A 21983-nucleotide genomic window follows, 5' to 3' on the forward strand; every position below is an offset into this window, starting at 1 on the left:
CATCTAAAACAGAAGTAACAAACTTAATTTCCTGTCAACTGAGCAGGAGGGAATGAGGCAGGCTGACTGGGCCATGGAGAACTGTGCCCAGCTCAAAAAGGACAACTCTGGCTGGCTGTTGACATGTGGGATGTGGGCTCAGAGTTGACACATCTTGTTTCTCTAGAGGAATTACAAATATATCTTTTTAGGGAAAAAATGCATTTTTTTTAATGGTAGTAACTAATTGATCCTCCTCCTACCAAATGACAGTAGAAGGCTAAATAAAACACTTACAGACAGCCAGTTAGCAGCCTGTGTTGCACACTGAAGATAAAAATAAGTGGGTTGATACAGTAGCAAAACATTTGTACAAAGGTGATGGCTGAAGTGTTTAGCATGTAGATAGTCTGTCAGGGAGGGATGGGGCAGACTCCTCTTCTGAGATCAGCAGATGAGGTAAGGAAAGGTAAGAGGAGAATAAACAGTAAGAAATAGCAGGAAGCCTCACAGCACTAGCCTGCCAGTCTGAAGTCCCAAGACAACAGAGCTCTCTGGGTTAAGACAAGTGTGAGCTGGGGGTGAAGGACTCCCAGGCGATTTCCAGACCCTAAGGATAGCTCTCACTTGGCCCTAATATCCCAGGAGTCTTCTGGCCTCTTCACTCTGGGCCTGCAGGGTCTCACTTGCATACTTCTGGAGGAGTTCCATCTTCTTCCTTCGCACAAGTGCCTCCTCAATCTGTGGACAGCAAAAATAAAGGACTCAGGCTTCACTCCTCAGTAAGGCCCTCCACGCCTACCGGAAACCAGTCAGAAGGGAGTCCTTGTGATGGAGGCCAATGAGGAGCCCAATACCCAGCAAGGTCACCAAGGTCCTGCTCTCTCTCCCAGGAAGCATGTGAACAATAGAGTGTGAGTTTCTTCTAAAGCAGATGAAATCCTGTTTTCTCTGGATTCCACACGCTATTAAGAGGTGAAAAAATATGGTGAATGTTTAAATTTAAAAAAATTATTACAGTAAAAGACACATTGCCATTAATCCCCTTAAAATACTCCCCCTTGCTTTAAACATACTGAAGTTGTCATCATTCTGGCCACTTTCTGAAGCAGTTCTGGAAGAAGTCTTCTTTTGTGTCTTTAGTTGCGCTGTTGTGGCTGCCTCGATGTCCTGAATCATTCTGACTTTGGGGAAGAGCCAGAAGTCACACAGTGCCAGATCCGGTGAATAAGGTGGATGAGGACACACCATAACGTTTTTATTTGACAGTAAGTGCCATATACCGGAAGCGATGTGTGACATAGAGCGTTGTCTTGATGGAGGATGATTTACAGCACACTTTAATTAAAACACACATTCTGACTGACTGCTCACGCCTGACTGAGTGCACCAAACAAGTTGAAACTTGTCACACACTGTTACTAAGGTTCAACGCGCCACTTCCCATTATTAAAGATCCCTGCTTTTCTGTTGGATGGCACTCAGCATCAGCATTAATTGTATGTTTTTATCGCAATGGAAAGGCTCCATGTCACACATCACTTCTGGTACATCAATTTCTGTCAAATCAAAACATTTCGGTGTGTCCTCATCTACCTTATTCAATGGATCTGGTACCATGCGACTTTTGGCTGCTCCCCAAAGTCAGAATGACCATGTAAGGTAATCTGATTCAGGACATCGAGGCAGCCACAACAGCACAACTAATGACACTCACGAAAGTGGCAAGAATGATGGGATAAGTGTGTTTGAAGCAAGGGAGTATATTTTGAGGGGGATTAATGGCAATGTGTCTTTTACCGTAATAATTTTTTTTTTTTATTTAAACATTCACCAAATTGTTTGATCGTACCTTGTATGAGCATGGTGACCAGTGCCATGTCGTCAGGAGTCAGAGCTGCCCAAATGGACACACAGGATGAAAAAAACCCACTAAATCACTCTGTGGAGTCTCCTCTGAAGGTGAGGCTCCTGGCATTTGGGAAGATCCACCAGCAAGGGCAACTCTCAGCCTCTACCTACCTCTTGCTGTGACGGCACAGGAACATGAGCAATGAACTTCTGCTGCCCGTCTTCCCCTCCTTTTTCCTGGCTGCCTTCCTCATCAGACTACAAACAGAAGACAACCAAAATTCCATGAGGAGGAGACCATGAAATAAATATTGGTATTGTTAAAAATGCACTACCACTACTCCGCAGCTGTTTAAAAGGAATGAATAAGTTCTGTACTCATACAAAAACACAGCCAAGACATTGTTAAGTACAAAAAGCAACAGAACATTGTGTATATTATGCTACCTTTTGTGTTAGAAAATAAAAGCTGGTGACAGCAGTGAGACCTAGGTAGATGGAGGGCAGAGCTGTGAGAGAGAAATCTTTGTTCACTATCTTTATATACTATTTGGTCCTTGAACTTTGTGAATTAATTATCTATTTTTAAAAAATTAAAATTATAGTCCAGTCAAGATGGGACAGTAGGTACATGCTGTCCTCGTCTCCTCCAATGATCACATCAAAATTACAACTAAATTACAGAACCATCATTGAGAAGCACCTGAAGACTACCTGAACAGAATTCCCGTAACTACAGATGTAAAGAAGATGCCAGTGGAGATGGGTATGAGGTGTGCAGATGCAGAACGGGCAGGTCCCACACTAATGGTGTGCTGATTAAGAATTGGGAAGGGTATCTTAGCCACAGAGCTCCCCCCTGAGGAATGAGGGGTCCCAGCCCCAACCAGGGCCCCCAAGCCTGAGGTACCAATATCGGGAAGAGGAGTCCCCATTACATCTGGCTGGGGAAACCAGAAGACATTGCATTTGAGTGAGACAAAGGGCTGCTGGAGAATGAGGCACTCCTCTTGAAGGGCCCACACACAGACTCACTCGCTCACAAACTCACTTGCTCTGGGCTCCAGTAATGGGGCAGCAGCTCAAAAAGTGCCAGGGATATATGGCAATTAAACTGACAAGCTTCAGGACAAGGGATAGAAGGGCAGGGGTTGCGGCATCTCTCTCCAGGACGGGAGTGCTGGCAGAAGCCATTATTCCCTTATTGAGCCTTCCTCACATCCAGGTGACAGGCACAGACGGGCACCAAATTTGAGATCTCCACTAATCTGGCTGACATAGTTCTCCCTGCCCTGGAAATTCCCTGAGACCTTCCCCACCCAACTTGCTCACGGGGACTGAGCTTCTTCCAACATTTGCTCCAGACAAGCAGCCTACCTTAAATCGCACTGCATACTTATCAAAATCTCTCAAAGCAGCACAAACCCCAATCAAGCAACAGGTGGCCTCACTGTACCTTCAACATGTTGGTAAGATGCCCCAAGCCAAACTTATGGACCAACCAGTCTCAACTTGCATTGTAACTTCCGTCAGGTGGCCCCAAGACAGATATAAGCAGCAGCTAGTCGAAACTAAGCTTCAAATAAGTGGCCTAAAGCCTGACACAAGTGGCAAATGGCCTCAGTTCCATCATGAGGCCCACAGAAGGTTCCCTGACCCAACACTAGAGGCAGCTCGCTTTTGTCCACAGCATAGCCTTTCCGAAGCACTTTCAAACACAGCACAAGCAGCAACCAACCAAGAATGACTATGTAGCTCTTACCACGAGGCCCCAAACCAGGGAAAAAGCAGTGGCTGAACTGGACTTGCACTGGAATCCCTCCCAAGAGGCTACAAGTAAACACACCCGACAGCCAACTTGAGACCACACCAGAATACCACCCAACCAGCTCCACAAACAACACACCCAAAAGGTGCATTCAGCTGGCACCAGAGCTCTGCTAAAACAGCTCTGCTCTGTGGGGTCAGCCCCCACATAACATCTCATCCGCTGTAGTCACGGGCATCCTCACAGCTAGTAAACCCGATGGCCAGTCCAACCCACTGACATGCCAACAGGAACCAAGACTCAACTACAACAGGAAGAGGGCACACACAAGGGACAAGCTTGGACAACCCAGCTCAGGTAAACAGGGACACTAGATACCTACTACTTCAGGTCACTCAGCCAAGACTAGGAGATGTAGCAGATTTACCTAATACATAGAAAAAAACAGAGAGGCAGCCAAAATGAAGAGACAAAAAAACATGTCCCAAATGAAAGAACAGGACAAAACTCCAGAAAAAGACCTAAACAAAAGGGAGACAAGTAACCTACCAGATATAGAGTTCAAAACAATGGTTATAAGGATGCTCAACGATCATAGGGGAAAATAGACGAATTCATGGAGAACTTCAACAAAGAGATAGGAAATATAAAAAAAAAAGGGATAAAAAACATGAAAAACAGAAAAGAGGAATACAATAACTGAAATGAAGAATACATTAGATGAAATCAACAGCATATGAAACAGAGAATCGTATCTGTGTTCTGGAGATGAAATAGCAGAAAACACCCCGTGGAACAGTGGGGGAAAAAAAGAAAAAAATGAAGATAGTTTAAGGGGCTTCTGGGACAACATCAAGCGTACCAACATTCACGTTACAGGGGTACCAAAAGGACAGAGAGTGTGCAAGGAATTGAAAAACAACTTGAAGAAATAACGAAATTGCCTTGATAAAGACAAAAAGAGAATCCTAAAAACAGCAACAAAAAAGCAGTTAGTTATCTACAAGGGAGCTCCCATAAAACTGTCAGCTGATTTCTCAACAGAAACTTTGCAAGCCAGAAGGGATTGGAACGAAATATTCAAAGTAATGAAAAACAAGAACCTACAACCAAGGGTAGTAATGAAAAGCAAGAACCTACAACCCAGCAAGACTATCATTTAAAACCAAAGGACAGATAAAGAGCTTCCCAGACAAGAAAAAGTTAAAGAAGTTCATCGCCACCAAACCCGTATTACAAAGAACGATAAAGAGACTTCTTTAAGATGGAATATATATATATATATATATATATATATATATATGAATAATAAAATGGTAAAAAGTAATTGCAGTTTAAAAGGTTAAAAATAATTACAAAAACCGCAATTAGGTTTGCACCAACCTAATAACTATGTATCTATCAACAATTGCTTTCAATGTAAGTGGATTAAATGCTCCAATCAAAAACATAGGCGGGCTGACTGGATAAGAAAATAAAACCCTTACAAATGCTGCCTACAATAGACTCATTTCACATTAAAAGACACACACAGACTTGAAAGGAAAAAGACAGAAACAGTTATTTCATAAAAATGGAAATGGAAAGAAAAAAATCTCCAGGGTAGCAATACTTATACCAGAAAAAATAGACTTTAGAACAACGGCTATAAGAAGAGACAAAAAGGGACCTAGTAATCCAACTTCCTGGTATTTATCCGAAAAAATTCAAAACCCTCCTTCAAGGGGACATGTGCATCTACATGTTCATCGCAGCATTGTTTACAATGGCCAAGATGTGGAGGCTGCCTGGATGTACATCAATAAAAGAATAGAGGAAGAGGAGGAGGTACACATATATATACAGTGGAATATTGCTCATCTAGGGAAGGGAATGGGTTCTTGCTATCTGCAGCAGCATGGATAGACCTGGAGGGTATTGCGCTGAGCGGAGTATGTCAGGTAGTGAAAGACAGATGCCATGTAATTTTACTTATATGTGGAATCGAAAGAACAAAATAAACAAACAAATCAGAAACAGAATAGATACAGAGGACATATTGATGCTTGCCAGATGGGAGGCGGGTTGGAGTGATGGGTGAAAAAGGGGAAGCGGTTAAGAAGTACAAATACGTTGTTACAAAGTAGTCATGGGGATGTAGGGTATAACATAAGTCAATAATATTGTAATAACTACATATGGTGGTAGATGGGTACTGGTTTTATCGGGATGATAGATGGCAGGGAGTTGGGGGGCAGGGTGACCAAGGTGAAAGGATTTAGAAGTACAAATTGGGGGCGGCCGGATGGCTCAGTTGATTAGAGCGTGAGCTCTTAACAACAGGGTTGCCGGTTCAATTCCCACATGAGTCAGTGAGTTGCGCCCTCCACTACCAGACTGAAGGAAAACAACTTGATTAGGAGCTGATGAGTCCTGGAAAAACAAACTGTTCCGCAATAAAAAAAAAGTACAAATTGGTAGTTACACGATGGTCACGGGAGGGAGTCGCGTAAGTAAAGCACAGGGAATATAGCCAATAATATGGTACTAACTATCTATAGTGCCAGTCAGGGATCACTTCTTAAATTATACCAATGTCTAACCATATGATATACACTTGAAATTAATCTAAAATATTGAATGTCAACTGTAACTGAAAAATTAAAAGGGGGGGGAAATGTGAAGGGCAACAAGTCGTACAAATTTCCAGGTATAAAACAAATAAGTCATGGGGATATAAAGTACAGCACAGGGAATATAGTCAATAATATTTTGATAGGATGGTACTAAATTTATCATGGTTGTTGAATTTATCATGGTGATCACTTCTTTCGGTATATAAATGTTCAGTAACTATTGTGCACACCTGAAAATAATATAATATTGTATGCTAACTATATTTTTAATACAAATCTTAAAAAAAAAAAACAAAGTCCTGAACCAGATGGTTTCACAGGTGAACTTCACCAAACATTCAAAGAAGGATTAATACCTATCCTTCTCAAACTATTCCAAAAAATTGAAGACAAGAGAAACTCATTTTATGAAGCCAGCATTACCCTGCTACCAAAACCAGACAAAAACACAACAAAAAAAAAGAAAATTATAGGCCAATATCCCTGATGAACATAGATGCAAAACATATTCAACAAAATATTAGCAAACCAAATTCAGCAACACACTGAAAAGATCATACACCACAATCAAGTGGAATTTATTCCTGGGATGTAAGGTTGGTTCGATACCCACAACTGAATTAATGTAATACGTCACATAAACAAAAAGAAGGATAAAAATCATATGATCATTATCAACAGATGCCAAAATAGCATTGGACAAAATCCAGCATCCGTTTCTGATAAATACTCTCAGTAAAGTGCGGAGAGAGGGCATATACCTCAGCTTAATAAAGGCTATATATGACCAACCCACAACTAACATCACTCAATGGTGAAAGGCCAAAATCAGGAACAAGACAAGAATGTCCACTCTCACCACTTTTATTTGACATAGTACTGGAAGTCCTAGCCACAAAAATCAAAGGAGAAAAGAAATAAAAGGCATCCAAATCAGAAAGGAAGAAGTAAAACTCATTATCTGCAGATGATACCATACTATATATAGAGAACCCTCAAGAGTCCACCAAAAAACTATTAGAACTGATAAATGAACTCAGTAAAGTAGCAGGATACAAAATTAGTATTCAGAAATCGGTTGCATTTGTATACACCAATAACAAACTATCAGAAAGAGAAATTAGGAAAACAACCCCATTTACAATTACATCAAAATGAATAAAATACCTAGGGATAAGTTTAACCAAGAGGTAAAAGACCTATAGTTGGAAAACTATAAGACATTGAAGAAAGAAACTGAAGAAGATACAAATAAATGGAAGGATATACTGTGCTCATGGATACGAAGAATTAACATCGTTAAAATGTCCATACTACCCAAAGCAATCTACAGATTCAGTGAAAGGTCTATCAAAATACCAATAGCATTTTTCACAGAACTAGAACAAATAATATTAAAATTTATATGGAACCACAAAAGACCCGGAATAGCCAAAGCAATCTTGAGAAAGAATAACAAAGTTGGAGGTGTCACGCTACCTGGTATCAAACAAGGCTACAGTAATCAAACCAGCATTGCTACTGGCATAAAAACAGATACATAGATCAATGGAACAGGATACACAGCCCAGAAAGAAACCCACACCTTTATGGTCAATTAATCTATTCAAAGGAGGCAGGAATATAAAATGGGCTAAAGACAGTCTCTTCAATAAATGCTGTTGGGAAAACTGGACAGATACATGCCAAAAAAAATGAAACTAGACCACTTTCTTACACCATGTGCAAGAATAAACACAAAATGGATTAAATACTTAAATGTAAGACCCCCATACTATAAAACACCTTACAGGGGAAAAGGCAGTAAACTCTGTGATCGCACTCTTAGCAATATTTTTTTGGATATGTCTCCTTGGGCAAGGAAAACAAAAGAAAAAATAAACAAATGGGACTACATCAAACTAAAAAGTTTCCGTACAGCAAAGGAAACCATCAACAAAATGGAAAGACAACCCATTTGAATGGGAGAAGACATTCGCAAATGATAGATCCAATAAGGGGTTAATACTCATACAACTTAACTCCCCCCAAAACAAACAATCCTGTTAAAAAATGGGCAGAGAACCTGAATAGACATTTCTCCAAAGAGGACATACAGATGGCCAACAGACAAATGAACAGATACTTAATGTCACTAATCATCAGGGAAATACAAATTAAAACAACAATGAGATATCACCTCACGCCTGTCAGCACAGCTATCATGAACAAATCAATAAACAACCAAGTGTTGACAAGGATGGGGAGAAAAGAGAACTCTCGTGCACTGTTGGTGGGACTGAAAATTGGTGCAGCCACCATGGAAAACATTATGAGGTGCCTCAAAGAATTAAACATAAGACCCAGCAATTCCACTTTTGGGTATTTATCTGAAGAAATCCAAAACACTAATTCAAAAAGATAAATGCTCCTCTGTGTTCACTGCAGCATTATTTACAATAGCCAAGATATGGACTCAATCTAAGTGTCCATAGACAGAAGAATGGATGAAGAAGATGTGGTACATACACACAACGGAACATTATTCAGATATAAGAAAAAGAAAACTAGCTATTTGGAATAATATGGTTGGACCTCGAGGGTATTATGCTAAATGACAAGTCAGACTGAGAAAGACAAATACTATATGATCTCACTTATATGAGTAGTCTAAAAAACAGAATAAATGAACAAATAAACCAGAAACAAATTCAAAGATACAGAGAACAAATTGATGGCAGCCAGATGGGAAGGGTGCTTGGGGCGACAGATGAAAAAAGAAAAGGGATTAAGAAGTAGAATTTGGCTGTTACAAAAATAGTCACAGCAACGTAGAGTACAGCAGAGGGAATATAATCAGTAATATCGTAATAACTATGTATGTTGCCAGATGGGGTGGTAAATTTGGAAGTCACATAAATGTCTAATCACTATGTTGTACACCTGAAACTAATATAATATTGTATGTCAAGTGTAATTGAAAAATTAAAAACACATACCACATATAGAAAAAGGTCCACTCAGAAGCTGCATGTCAGTTAACAGAGATTACTAATATCCTAAGGAAATCATGTGGCTTTGGAAATATGGGAAGAGGAGACTCCCAAGATGTGGTGTGAGTCCACTGTTTGCCAGTCTCTTTGTCCGATGCCCCACACCATCCTCTCCCCACACCAGCTGTCATGTGGAGCTGGCTGGAAACCCTTTAATGCAACCTCTCAGCTGCTGCAGGTAGGTGTGAGAATTGGTCCAAGCACTTTGGGAAACTGTTTGGCTGTATCTCAAGATAAACACGTCTACCCTATGGTAACTGCACTCCTCAGAACATACGCAACAGAAGTGACTGCATGTGAAAAAGAATGATCAGAGTAGCCCTATTTGGTATAGTCCCAAACTGGACACTAAACAAATATCCATGACCACTGGACAGAAAAAAGTATGCATGATTCCACTGATGTATCAGGTTCAAAAGAGGTAAAACTAACGGGTTATTAGAGGTCTGGAGAGGGACATCTAGAGGGGCAGAAGCAGGATTCTGGGGTGCTGGTCTAGTTGTTTCTTCACCTGGTATTTGCTATATGGGAGTGTTCACCTTATGAAAATTCATTGACCTGGACACTTACCACTTGTGTCCTTTTCAGTATATGGACTACTATTTACAGTAAAAAAACTGAACTCTGGAATTCAGCAACTCAGATGAATCTCAAGTGCCTTGTGCTGAGTATAAAGATCATCTCAAAAGGCAACATACAGTACAGAACTGTACATTGTAGTTTTATAAATTCCATTTATGAAACATTCTCAAAATGACAAAATTATACGGATGGAGAATAGATTAGTTTGCCAAGGGCGAGGGACTGGAGGGAAGGGTGAGTAGGACATGCGATTGTAAAGGGACAGCTCAAGGGAGAGAATAGTTCTGTACTTTGATCACAGTGGTGGTTATAGGAATCTACATGTGATAAAAGACATAAAATGCTACACACTCATTATATGAAGTCAATATCCTGGTTTTGATATTATACTATAACTCGAGGTCTGACAGTTAAGTTTGAGAACTCAACCTAGAAAAAGTGCTGCATACACTGCTGAACATCACTACGGTCACCTTCCAAGTACTCCCCCTGGGAAGCTATTCACTGACGCCAGTGGCTAGTTCACCCTTCAAAGCAATTTTGGAACTCTTTCTGGAATGGCCATCAGAGCTGTCGTCGTATTACCCTTGATGTCCTGAATGTCATCAAAATGCCTTCCTTTCAATATTGCCTTTATCTTTGGGTAAAGAAAGAAGTCATTGGGGGCCAGATCAAGTGAGTAGGGAGGGTGTTCCAATACAGTTATTTGTTTATTGGCTGAAAACTCCCTCACAGACAGTACCGTGTGAGCTGGTGCATTGTTGTGATGCAGGAGCCATGAATTGCTGGCGAAAAGTTCAGGTCGTTTTCGTCTAAGTTTTTCACGCAGCCTTTTTAGCACTTCCAAATAGTAAACTTAATTAACTGTTTGTCCAGTTGGTACAAATTCATAATGAATAATCCCTCTGATATCAAACAAGGTTAGCAACATCATTGCATCAAGTTTGCGAACTTATATGATATGTAAGATGCAACCATGGGAGAAACTCCGTGAAGGATACACAGAACCGATCTGTATTCCCTTTGCAACTTCCTATAAATCTATAGTTATATCAAAATAAAAAGGAAAAATAAAAATCCTTTGGTGGTTTTCCACCAAAGGATTTTTGTTATGATAAAGGAAAATCCTCTTCACCGTGGAGCCAGGGTTCTTGATTGTCCCATCTCGCCCCTCCCTCCAGGCTCCTCTCACACCCTACAGCCCACACTCTGCTATAGCCACGCAGGTCTGGTCTCTGTCCCTCACATTCCTAGAGAGTCTTTCAACACACACTGTTCCCCCTGCCTGGAACACTCTTCCCTCACCACCTCTTCTTACAGATCTCAGCTGAAGGGTCACCTCCCAGGAAAGCCTTCATGGACTCTCTCTGAACCATGTCACTAACTCAGAGCTCCGGTCACAGCTGCCGTTTTCCACTGTCTCTACTTATTGGACTTTCTCCCCACTGGACTTTGAGTTACAGGTGGAGGTTGTTCACTGCTGTGCCTCTGGCATGGGCCTGGCTCACAGTAGCCACTAATTAAACAAACATCGGCGGAACAGCAAATGCATATTTGCACCTAGAGAAAAACTTCCTAGGACACACTGCCATCCTGCAACAAATGCTTCACTATCCCCATTGCTTATCAGCTAGACCTGAGCATGAACCTCAGGTCTGCTATATCCTGGGTGATGTTGACTAAGTCACTAACCCTCTCTGAGCCTGCTTCCTTGCCAGTAATAACACAGCAAGCTCCTCACATAGGACCAGACTCATAATCTATGCATGGATGATTCCCATCCCCTTTCTCAGTTCAGCAAATCGGTTCCATTCTGGACCTAACCAGGGATCAAGGCCTAAACACACCAGGCCCTACAGAACACCTGGGAGACTTCAGAGGCAGGGATCACAGTTCCATCCCTAACCGTGACCCTCTGAGTAAGTCCCTTCTCTGCTCTGGACTGGTTTCCATCTTTAAAATGGGAGTGTTAAGACTACAGAAGATCTACTAGCACTGCCATTTTTTAAAAAAATGATGAGGTCACAGGCTAAAACTCATATGGCTTCAAATATGTTTATAAATCCAATTCCAGTATATTCAGGAGGGCCCATCTCTAAGACATAAGTAAGTAATCCTTGAAGTAAAGCGGAGTTTACAAAGTGCTCTCATAGCCATTACTTTCTGGAATCCTCACTGTGATCCTAGGAGGTGATCTCTATATTCATCTTCCAGGTGAGGAGGCTGGGGCCTTGCCTAGAGCTAGGGGCAGAGCTGGGCTTTGACCCCGACTGCTCATCTATGAGCTGAGCTTCCTTCTTACCACATGACCAATTCTACCGAGGCCCCAGCTTCACCACTCAGAGCAGAAGGTAGTGAGTGCCAGGGGGACCCTCACTGCCCACCCAGTACCTCCTCCTCTGTGACAGCATAGATGTTGATCTCTTCCTCTTCTTCCTCCTCCTCTTCCTTTTCTCCTCTTGCAAGCCGGGCCTCTCTCTCTGCTTTCCATTTTTCCACTAATTCAGCTCTGACTGAAGACAAGAAAGAGCAGGTATTATTTGGTCTCTAAATAAGCTTTAAAAACTATGCAGGGCAAAGCAAAGACGTTCTCTCAGGAAAAGGACACCCTTCATTGTTCCCTGGTGGGTGGGAATCAGATGTGAGTGGCAGACTGGTCTTACAACAGCTCTGGATTTAAGTCTGTACAACACAGCTTTTTGGGGAACATCCTCAGATCCTCCCCAGTTCACCAACCTGGGGGGCTTACTGACATGCTCACGTGAAAATAGAGATGCAGTTGTACAGCATGCTGGCAAAGAGCTCCAACTCCTGACCAAAGCCCTAACTCAAAGAATTACATGGGGAGGAGCACTAACTTAACTCTTCACAGTGTTGTTACAAGGCTTCAAAAGAATGTCCATAAAAGGCTCAGCGTAACGTTCAGCATGAAGTACTCAGAAAGGGAGACCCATCTTGCTCTACACTGATAACCCATTAGCTGTTTAAAGCAGACCTAAATCTCCTTAAGTAGGCACCATTTCATGATTTCAAAAAAGACAAGTCTAGGAAAGAAGCTAGATGGCAAAACCTGGTGGACAGGGACCAGGTCAGATGCCACTCTGTGGTTTCCCCAACATTCTCCTTCTGGCCCAACACCACGCCAGCTGCCTCGTACTAGTTACTAGGGGTTAGGTCAGTAGCAGACCATTCCCTCTGAAGACCATCAGCAACCAATAAAACTCCCTTCTGGCATGAAGCACTATTTAGAAACATGTTTTCAAAGGAGAGAACAGAAACTAGACACCATCTGCAATGAAATGAAATGCCTATAGACCTACGTTTCTTTTCATATTCCTGTTCCAAAGGCACAATAACACCATCATCTTCATCTAGGTAACCATAGTATTCAAAATCGATCGCCTTCATGAGCTCAGCACGAGTCTTTCTTGGAGGAGGAAGAGCTAAAAGAAAGAGCACCAACATAGCTGAATTTCCCATCACAATCACACTCAAGACTTCTCCTTCCACAATGTTATACAGGCATACAGTATGTATGCTCATGAAAATAACATGAAATAGGAATTTCTCTACACTAGTAAGAGGATTACGTAAGTGGCACTATCCTTTTAAAAATCAGTGTTGAAATCTTTGACCCAATTAGTCCATTTAAAATGAATCTATCCTAATTTAAAAAACAAAACAAAAGCTGGCAAATCTTTATGGACAGAAATGTGCATCACAGCACTATTTATAACAGTGAAAACTTGGAATACCCCAGGATTATTAATTGCAGGATATGTTATATTATTAATATGGGATGGGGTAGCCTGTAGTACTGATAATGCTGTTTCACAGGGTGATTTAATAACATAGGAAATGCCATAATGTTTAATGGAAAAAAAAATATGATGGGAAAACATAAGTATATAGATAACACAAAAGAAACTACAAACAAACAAAAAAGATAAACAAGAAAGTCCTGAAGAAAACATTTTCAGACTAAGGATTACTATTCAGAATATTTAAGTAATTCATGAATAAAAAGGGAAATGACAACCCAAAAAATTGGTCAAAGAATAAAAGCTGATAATTTAAGAAGAAAAAAATTCACATATATGAACATTTCAATTAGTAATTGAACTAAATTATCAATTTCATTAGTAATCAGGGAAATAAAAGTAATTTATTTTTCATCCATCAGATCAGCAAAAGCATTATAATTATGAAAATCTGGAAATAACTACAAATCTACCAAAGCAGGAATGGTTTTATAAAGTATGGTTAATCCATACCATGATATTCTCTAATTCTTCTCATCCACTAATAGAGTTCTAAGTAAAACTGTGGGAGGATATCAGTGTATATTATGAAAGAGATATGAGAGGTCACTCTGTTTTGGCAGGTCTCCATCTGTCTCCCTGATGTAGATAATGGCAACTCTGTCCTCCCCTCTTACAACTCTCAGTCCATGTGTTGTGAGTGGTGGTCACCATGTTGGCTGCAACCAGGACAGAGTACAGGCTGAAACCTGGCTGGCTCGGAGCAATGGCACGCGGACACAGAGACTGGTTTAAGGATGGAACTACCATGTTTCCACGAAAATAAGACCAGGTCTTACATTAAGGTTTGCTCCAAAAGACGCATTAGGGCTTATGTTCAGGGGATGTCATCCTGAAAAATGGGCTTATTTTCCAGTTAGGTCTTATTTTCGGGGAAAACATGGTCTGATCTAATCAAAACCAACCAGACTTAATTCTAGGAATTTTGCTTGAACTGCTTAGGGGAAAAAAATCTGGTGCTGAGAGAAAACAAAATGTTAATTTGATGATATACAATTTGTCACTGCAAGCCTTGAGAGAGTTAGAGAAAAAAAATCTCACACAATGGAGTCAAAATTACAACATGGAGAAATGTGATCCAGAATCAGCCATTCCTCATGGCAAACTACCCATGGGATTTTCAGTTATGAGAGCCACTAAATTTAGGCTTTTCTGCTTAAAGTGAATTGGGGTTGTGTCACCTGTCACTTTTACTGATGAAATTTAGCTGATGGAATAATTATGGAAGGGAACATACCAAACAGGTAATAATGGTTACCAGTTATCTCTAGCAGGGGCACTGAGATTAGGGGAATTGGGTGGTCAAGAGGATTGTACTACTATTTAAATTATACTCATTAAGACTAACTTAGGCATTTTTTTAATTAAAACAAAAAAATCTATGCCTGGAATAAATAAGTTTAGAAAAATGTAAATGCAAGAAAAAAAGAGAAACACACAACATAACTTCAATTTAGGAGCCCCAACACCACCACTGCAACCCTTAAAGAAATGGAAGGAAATATTCCCTTACATGTTAACAATCATTACCTACAAGTTGTGAAAACGCGGCTGACTGTTTCCTGATTTTCTGTATTTTACAACTTCTCTATAATAAAATTATATCACTTTCAAAATAAACAGCATGATATTTAAACTCTGAATTATTTTTAAGTGATGTTAATGACACATACAAAAGCAGTTTTGGCATAATGAATTTAAAAATAAGCAGGGTTTAATAAAGGTAGAATTATATTTTTAAACAAATACAAAAAGCGACTGAAAGGAGAGTAGAATGCCAACAGTGGTGAGAATACCAGTATTACTCTTCTCTGCTTTTCACGCTTTTTCTAGAATACTTTTTTATATTCTGAAAATATTTTAATATTTTTAGAATACTTTCCTAAAAAGCAAAATTCAAATACAACCATATCTCATTTCATTGTGTTTTGCTTTATTACGCTTCGCAGATATTGCATTTTTTACAAATTGAGGTTTGTGGCAATCCTGCTTCAAGCAAGTCTATTGGCTCCATTTTTCCAAAGCATTTGCTCACTTTGTGTCTCTGTCACATTTTGGTAATTCTCCCAATATTTCAAATGTTTTCATGATTATTTTATTTGTTATGGTGATCTGTGATCAGTCGTCTTTGATGTTACTATTGCAATTGTTTTGGGGAGCCACAAACCACACCCATGTAAGATGGCAAATTGAATCAATGTTGTGTGTTCTGATTGCTCAACCAACTGGCTGTTCCTCCATTTCTTTCCCTCTCCTTGGGTCTCCCTTTTCCCTAAGACACAACAATGTTGAAATTAGGCCAATTAATAACCCTACAATGGCCTTTAAGTATTCAAGTGAAAGGAAGAATCACATGTCTCTAACTTTAAATCAAAAGCTAGAAATGATTAAGTTTAGTGAGGAAGGCACATTGAAAGCCAAGATAGAGCCTCTTGTGCTAAAACAGTTAGCCAAGTTGTGAATGCCAAGGAAAAGTGCTTGAAGAAAATTAAAAGTGCTACTCCAGTGAAACACATGGATGACAAGAAAGCAAAACAGCTTTATTGCTGATGTGGAGAAAGTTTTAGTGGTCTAGACAGAAGATCAACCCAGCTACAACACTCTCTTAAGCCAAAGCCTAATCCAGAGCAAGACCTTAACTCTCTTCAATTCTATGGAGGCTGAGAGAGGTGAGGAAACTGCAAAAGAAAAGTCTGAAGCTAGCAGAGGTTGGTTGATGAAGTTCAAGGAAAAAAGCCATCTCTACAACATAAAAGTGGGAGGTGAAGCAGCAAGTGCTCATGTAGAAGCTGCAACAAGTTATCCAGATCTAGCTAAGATAATTAATGAAGGTGGCTACACTAAACAACAGGTTTTCAATGTAGAAGAAACAGCTTTAACTAGAAGATGCCATGTAGGACTTTAATAGCTAGAGAGAAGTCAGTGCCTGGCTTCAAAGCTTCAAAGGACAGGCTGACTCTCCTGTTAGGGGCTAATGCAGCTGGTGACTTTAAGTTGAAGCCAATGCTCATTTATAATTCTAAAAATCCTAGGGCCCTCAAGAATTATGCTAAATCTACTCTGCCTGTGCTCTACAAATGGAACGACAAAGTATGGATGACAGTACACTGTTCACAACATGGTTTACTGAATATTTTAAGCCCACTGTTTAGACCTATTGCTCAGAACTCAAGAATCCTTTCAAAATTATACTGCTCACTGACAGTGCACCTGGTCACCCAAGAGATCTGATGGAGATGGACAGTGAGATGAATGTTGTTTTCATGCCTGCTCACACAATATCCATTCTGTTATACACGGATCAAGGAGTAATTTCAACTTTCAAGTCTTACTATTTAAGAAATACATTTCATAAGGCTATTGCTGCCCTAGAAAGTGATTCTTCTGATGGATATGGGCAAAGTAAATTGAAAACTTTCTGGAAAGGAGTCATCATTTTAGATGCCATTAAGAACATACGGGATTCATGAGAATAGGTCAAAACTGCAACATTAACAGGAGTTTGGAAAATCTTGATTCCAACCCTCACGGATACTTTGAGGGGGTTAAGACTTCAATGGAGGAAGTAGCTGCAGATGCGGTGGAAATAGCAAGAGAAATAGAATTGCAATTGGAGCCTGAAGATGTAACTGAATTGCTACAATCTCATGATAAAACTTAAACATATGAGGAAGTGTTTCTTATGACCAGCAAAGAAAGTGGTTTCTTGAGATGGAATATACTCCCCGTGAAGATGCTGTGAAGACTGTTGAAATGACAATGAAAGGTCTAGAATATTACATAGTTGATAAAGCAGAGACAGGGTTAAAAGAACTGACTCCAACATTGAAAGAAGTTCTGTGGGTAAAACGGTATCCAATAGCACCACATGCTACCGAGAACTCACTCGTGTAAAGAAGAGTGGATCGATGCAGCGGACTTCATCGTGGGCTTATTTTAAGAAATGGTCACAGCCACTCCACTCTTTAGCACCCACCACTCTGATCAGTCATCAGCCATCAACATCGAGGCAAGGCCCTCCACAGCAAAAAGATTACAACTCACCAAAGGCTCAGATGATGGTTAACATGTTTTAGCAATAAAGTATTTTTTTAATTAAGGTGTGTACATTTTTTAGCATAATTCTATTATTGTACAATTAATAGACTACACTATAGTGTAAACATAACTTTTATGTCACTGGGAAACCAAAAAATTCATGATTCACTTTGTTGAGATATTCGCTTTATTGCAGTGGTCTGGAACCAAACCTGCAGTATCTCCGAAGTATGTCTTTACATAAAAACGCTGGTCCAGTGGTTTCCAATTGAATTTTGGAAGACCAAAGTTTAGCTGAAGTTCCCCAGGGCCAAGGAAGGAAAGGACAGGAGGGGTGTGGGTGCCTGGCTTGGACTGACACAGAACAGCTCCATTTTTCTCTATTTTTTACCTATTGTGGTTTGGCCGAAGGTTTTACTGTCCTTCAGTTAGAATTTTTTCAACTAGCAAGTGAAATATGAACCTAATTCAATGAATTTAAGAGCCTGCCCCAATAATTTTGGGAAATTTCAAATAGGCAAACTGCTCATTAAGAGTGAGACACTGGCAAGTGCAAAGAGTGTGGAATTTGGCACCAGTCAATTCTAGGTACTTTCCATCCCCAACTGTCTGTAATTGGCTTGTGACTTCAACTCCTGGTGCTTTTAGTTTCTTATTTCAAATTTTGGGAAAAATAATTCTGACACTACAGGGCTTCTGTGCAGCTAAGAAATGATATAGGAAAAGCACCCAGCACATATATTGTCTACTGTTACAATGATTACGAAAAATTCGAGGCTAGCTTTTTGGCTCTCTGAGAGGCAGCATAGCAGTCAGCAAGAACAAGCACTTTGCAAGAGGCAGCCAAAAGGGAGCCAAGAAGAAAGTGGTTGATCCATTTTCTAAGATTGATATGATGTGAAAGTACCAGTTACATCCCATATAAGAAATATTAGAAAAACACAAGTCACAAGAACCCAAATTGCATCTGATGGTTTCAAGGGATGTTGTTTTGAAGTGAGCCTAGCTGATCTACAGAATGATGAAGTTGCATGTAGAAAATTCAAGCTAATTACTAAGGATGTTCAAGGCAAAAAGTGCCTAGTTTTCATGGCATGGATCTTAACCCATGACAAAATGTGCTCCATCTTCAAAAAATGGTAGCCCGTAATTGAAACTCATGTTGATGCCAAGACTACCAATGGTTATTCACTTCATCTATTCTGTGTTGGTTTTACTAAACAATGCAACAATTAAGCTTAAAAGACCCCATGCTCAGCATCAGTAAGTCCACCAAATCTGGAAGAAGATGATGGAAATAATGACCCAAGAGGTACAGACAAATGACTTGAAAAGAAGTGGTCAATAAATTGATTCCAGATAGCATTAGAAAAGAGAGAGAAAAGGCTTGCCAATCTATTTATCTGTTCCACATGCCTTTGTTAGAAAAGTAAAAATGTTGAAGAAGCCCAGGTTTGAACTGGGAAAACTCACGGAGCTTCATTGTGAAGGTAGCAGTTCTGGAAAAGCTACTGGGAATGAGAGAGGTGCTAAAGCTGACTGAGCTGATGGATATGGGCCCCCAGTCTAAGAATCTGCTTAAAATTCAGATCTTTAATGTGATAAATAAAAGTCTATTTGTGATGTTTAAACAAAAAGAAAATTGAGGCTAAAACATGTCCAAATGTTAATTACTTACGTTCTTTTTCAAAAAGCTCTCTAACACCAGGCAAATCTTTTGCTGCTCCAAAGTATTTATAACCTCGATTTCCTGGGACTTCTTTCCCTTCATGATCCAGCATTTTAGGGCCAACTTTCTTATAGAGAAAGAAAAAGAGAAAATGGATTTGATCCTTAAATCCACTATTTCCATGTTCACAAATATATTTTAAGATAATAATGCTTAACATGGGAAATATTTATATACACAGAAAAATATTTAGGTACTTTTTTTATCCCTTAAAAAAGAAAATCAACCTAAATACCTAAAAGGAGAATGATTTAAATAAATTATAACATATTCATGGACGGAATATATTCTATACCTTAAAAATGATGGTTCTTATGAAAATCCTATATTGACTTTGAAAAATCTTATGATATGATGTGACAAAAACCTTATAAAAAATTGCAAACCACCTAAATGACAAGAAGTAGAAGACAAATGAAATATCCAGAAGATTGAATTTCATTTATTAAAAATGACGAAGTCATCAACTACATGCAGTATGGGACCCTAGACTAGGTCCCATACTAGAGGGGGAAATACTGTAAAGGACATTATTGGGAAAATTGATGAATCAGCCAAGTAGATTAGATAAAATGACTGTATCAGAGTTAAATGTCTTAAAACTTGATAACTGTACCATAGTTATATAAGATACCATTCTTATTCTTAGGAAATACACACAGAAGTATTAAGGGGTAAAGGAGTATCATGTATTTAAGCTTCAAATGGTTCAGAAAAATAAATCTCAAGGTACACAGAGAAAATGATAAAGTAAATACAGCAAAATGTTAAAAACTGATAAGTCTGTATAAAGAATATACAGAAACTCGCTGTATATTTTTGCAATTTTCTGAGTTCACAAATGCTTTTAAAAATGATTACATATGTGTAAATGATTTATTGACATGAAAATCTGCACCTGATACACTATTACATAAACGAAGCATATAGTTAGAATATGAACCAATTTCTATAAAAATGAACATGAATATGCATAGTCAAAATTCTAGATAACGTTAAATAGCAGTTATTTCTGGGTGGTAGGAAAATACGTAATATATTCTGTATCACATATAGAATATAATATATATAATTTTTTTATACTTTACAATTTTTATATTCTTTTCATTTTATTTTTTGCATAAAAGTATATATTGTTCTTATAATTAAAATTATCGTGTTGAAAAATACAAAACCTAGAACCAAAATTGTACATATAGGGCATATGATCACAATTAATGGCGTTCATAGAAAAACAATAGAAGGAAATATTCAAGTAGTTGCACTTAGGTAATGAGATTATAACTGAATGTTGTTCTGCTTCTTTATATATACTCTTCTGAGCTTGATGATACTGTATTACCTTTCTTTTTTTTATTGTGGTAAAAATACACATATCATAAAATTTACCATCTTAACCATTTTTATGTGCACAGTTCAGTGGCATTAAGTACATTCAAAATGTCATGTAACCATCACTACCATCCATCACCATAACTCTTCTCGTCTTATAAAACTGAAATTAAATGTATTACTTATTTTATTACATATAACATGAAAATAAAATTCTTAAGCATTAAAAAACTCATTACTGTTGACTTTAGGTTGTGGAACTTAAGACTATTTAACATTAATTCTGTAATGCTTCTGAGGTCACTTCTCCAGGAGGGTTAATAAATTTCTGCATTACTTTAATGCAGTCTAACAGGAAACAAAAGCACCATCACAGAACTGCTGAAGAGGTTGAATGAGTAAGTTGCTAGTGCAGTACCTAGAACAGAACATGTGCTCAAGAAATGTGAGTGCCTTTCCTTCTGCAATGGGAAGAATAAATGCTTCATTTTTATGCCAGGTACTAAAAGTGGAATTATGGTTGTGATGCTAGACCTTCACAAAGGTGAAAAGACCACCATGTAGAAAAACTGCATGTATTTCTAATATAACATATTACAGCCCACTGATTAGATACTACTGGTTCAAATGACCTGAGGCATGTCTCCTCACAAATGGATGAACGATGCAGGGTCTAGGACAGTATTTTTTAAAGCTGAGACCCAGTACGGGTTGTGAAATCAATTAAGTAAGCCATAATCATCAGTTTTTTAAAAATCAAAATAGACCAGAATAGGAAATACCAAAGTTCATCAACACATACTAGGTATTTTTTTCAACACATTTTTGTCTTTACTCGGTTGTGATACAAAGTGTGTATGTGGGTGTGTGGGTATGTTTTACAATGGGTCATGGTCCTAAAAACTTGAAAGCCACTGTTTTAGAATATTGCATTTATAAGAGTCCAAAGAAAGGCAAGACTGGAGTGTTCCAAGGCCCCTCAGGTAAAAATCCAATAATGGATGCCCCAATTCCCAAGGAGTTCAGAGAAGGATGTAAGAGGACCATGGTCATTTTAAACAAGAGGCCCAGAGAGATTAAGTGGCTTACTCAGGAACAACTGGTTGGTAAACATAGGTGCCCTGTTTGCTCTGAGACCTGTGCCGTGGAGTCTTTAAGCATTATCTGATCCATCCTTTTTATAGGTTTCCTGTCCACATGCAACAGGCACTTTTTAAGCCTTCTTTATTTCTCGAG

General features: G+C 39.1%; 1 protein-coding gene across 3 annotated transcripts in view; it reads right to left on the minus strand.

The window, feature by feature from the left end:
• Positions 1-221: 221 nt before the first annotated feature.
• The window catches only part of ISY1 (ISY1 splicing factor homolog), a 35072-nt gene continuing 13310 nt past the window's right edge, over positions 222-21983 (minus strand). For 2 of the 3 annotated variants that reach the window (XM_033087459.1, XM_033087461.1), the window contains 5 exons: positions 19365-19482; positions 13148-13270; positions 12219-12340; positions 2002-2088; positions 222-720 (listed from right to left, as the gene is read on the minus strand). In XM_033087459.1, the coding sequence (XP_032943350.1) occupies positions 613-720; positions 2002-2088; positions 12219-12340; positions 13148-13270; positions 19365-19482 (558 nt within the window). In that variant the 3' untranslated portion in view covers positions 222-612. The remainder of the gene's footprint in view (positions 721-2001; positions 2089-12218; positions 12341-13147; positions 13271-19364; positions 19483-21983) is intronic. The other variant, XM_033087460.1, reaches the window with a different exon arrangement.

The sequence above is a fragment of the Rhinolophus ferrumequinum genome, chromosome 19 (genome assembly GCF_004115265.2).
Source record: "Rhinolophus ferrumequinum isolate MPI-CBG mRhiFer1 chromosome 19, mRhiFer1_v1.p, whole genome shotgun sequence".
NCBI lineage: Eukaryota > Metazoa > Chordata > Mammalia > Chiroptera > Rhinolophidae > Rhinolophus > Rhinolophus ferrumequinum.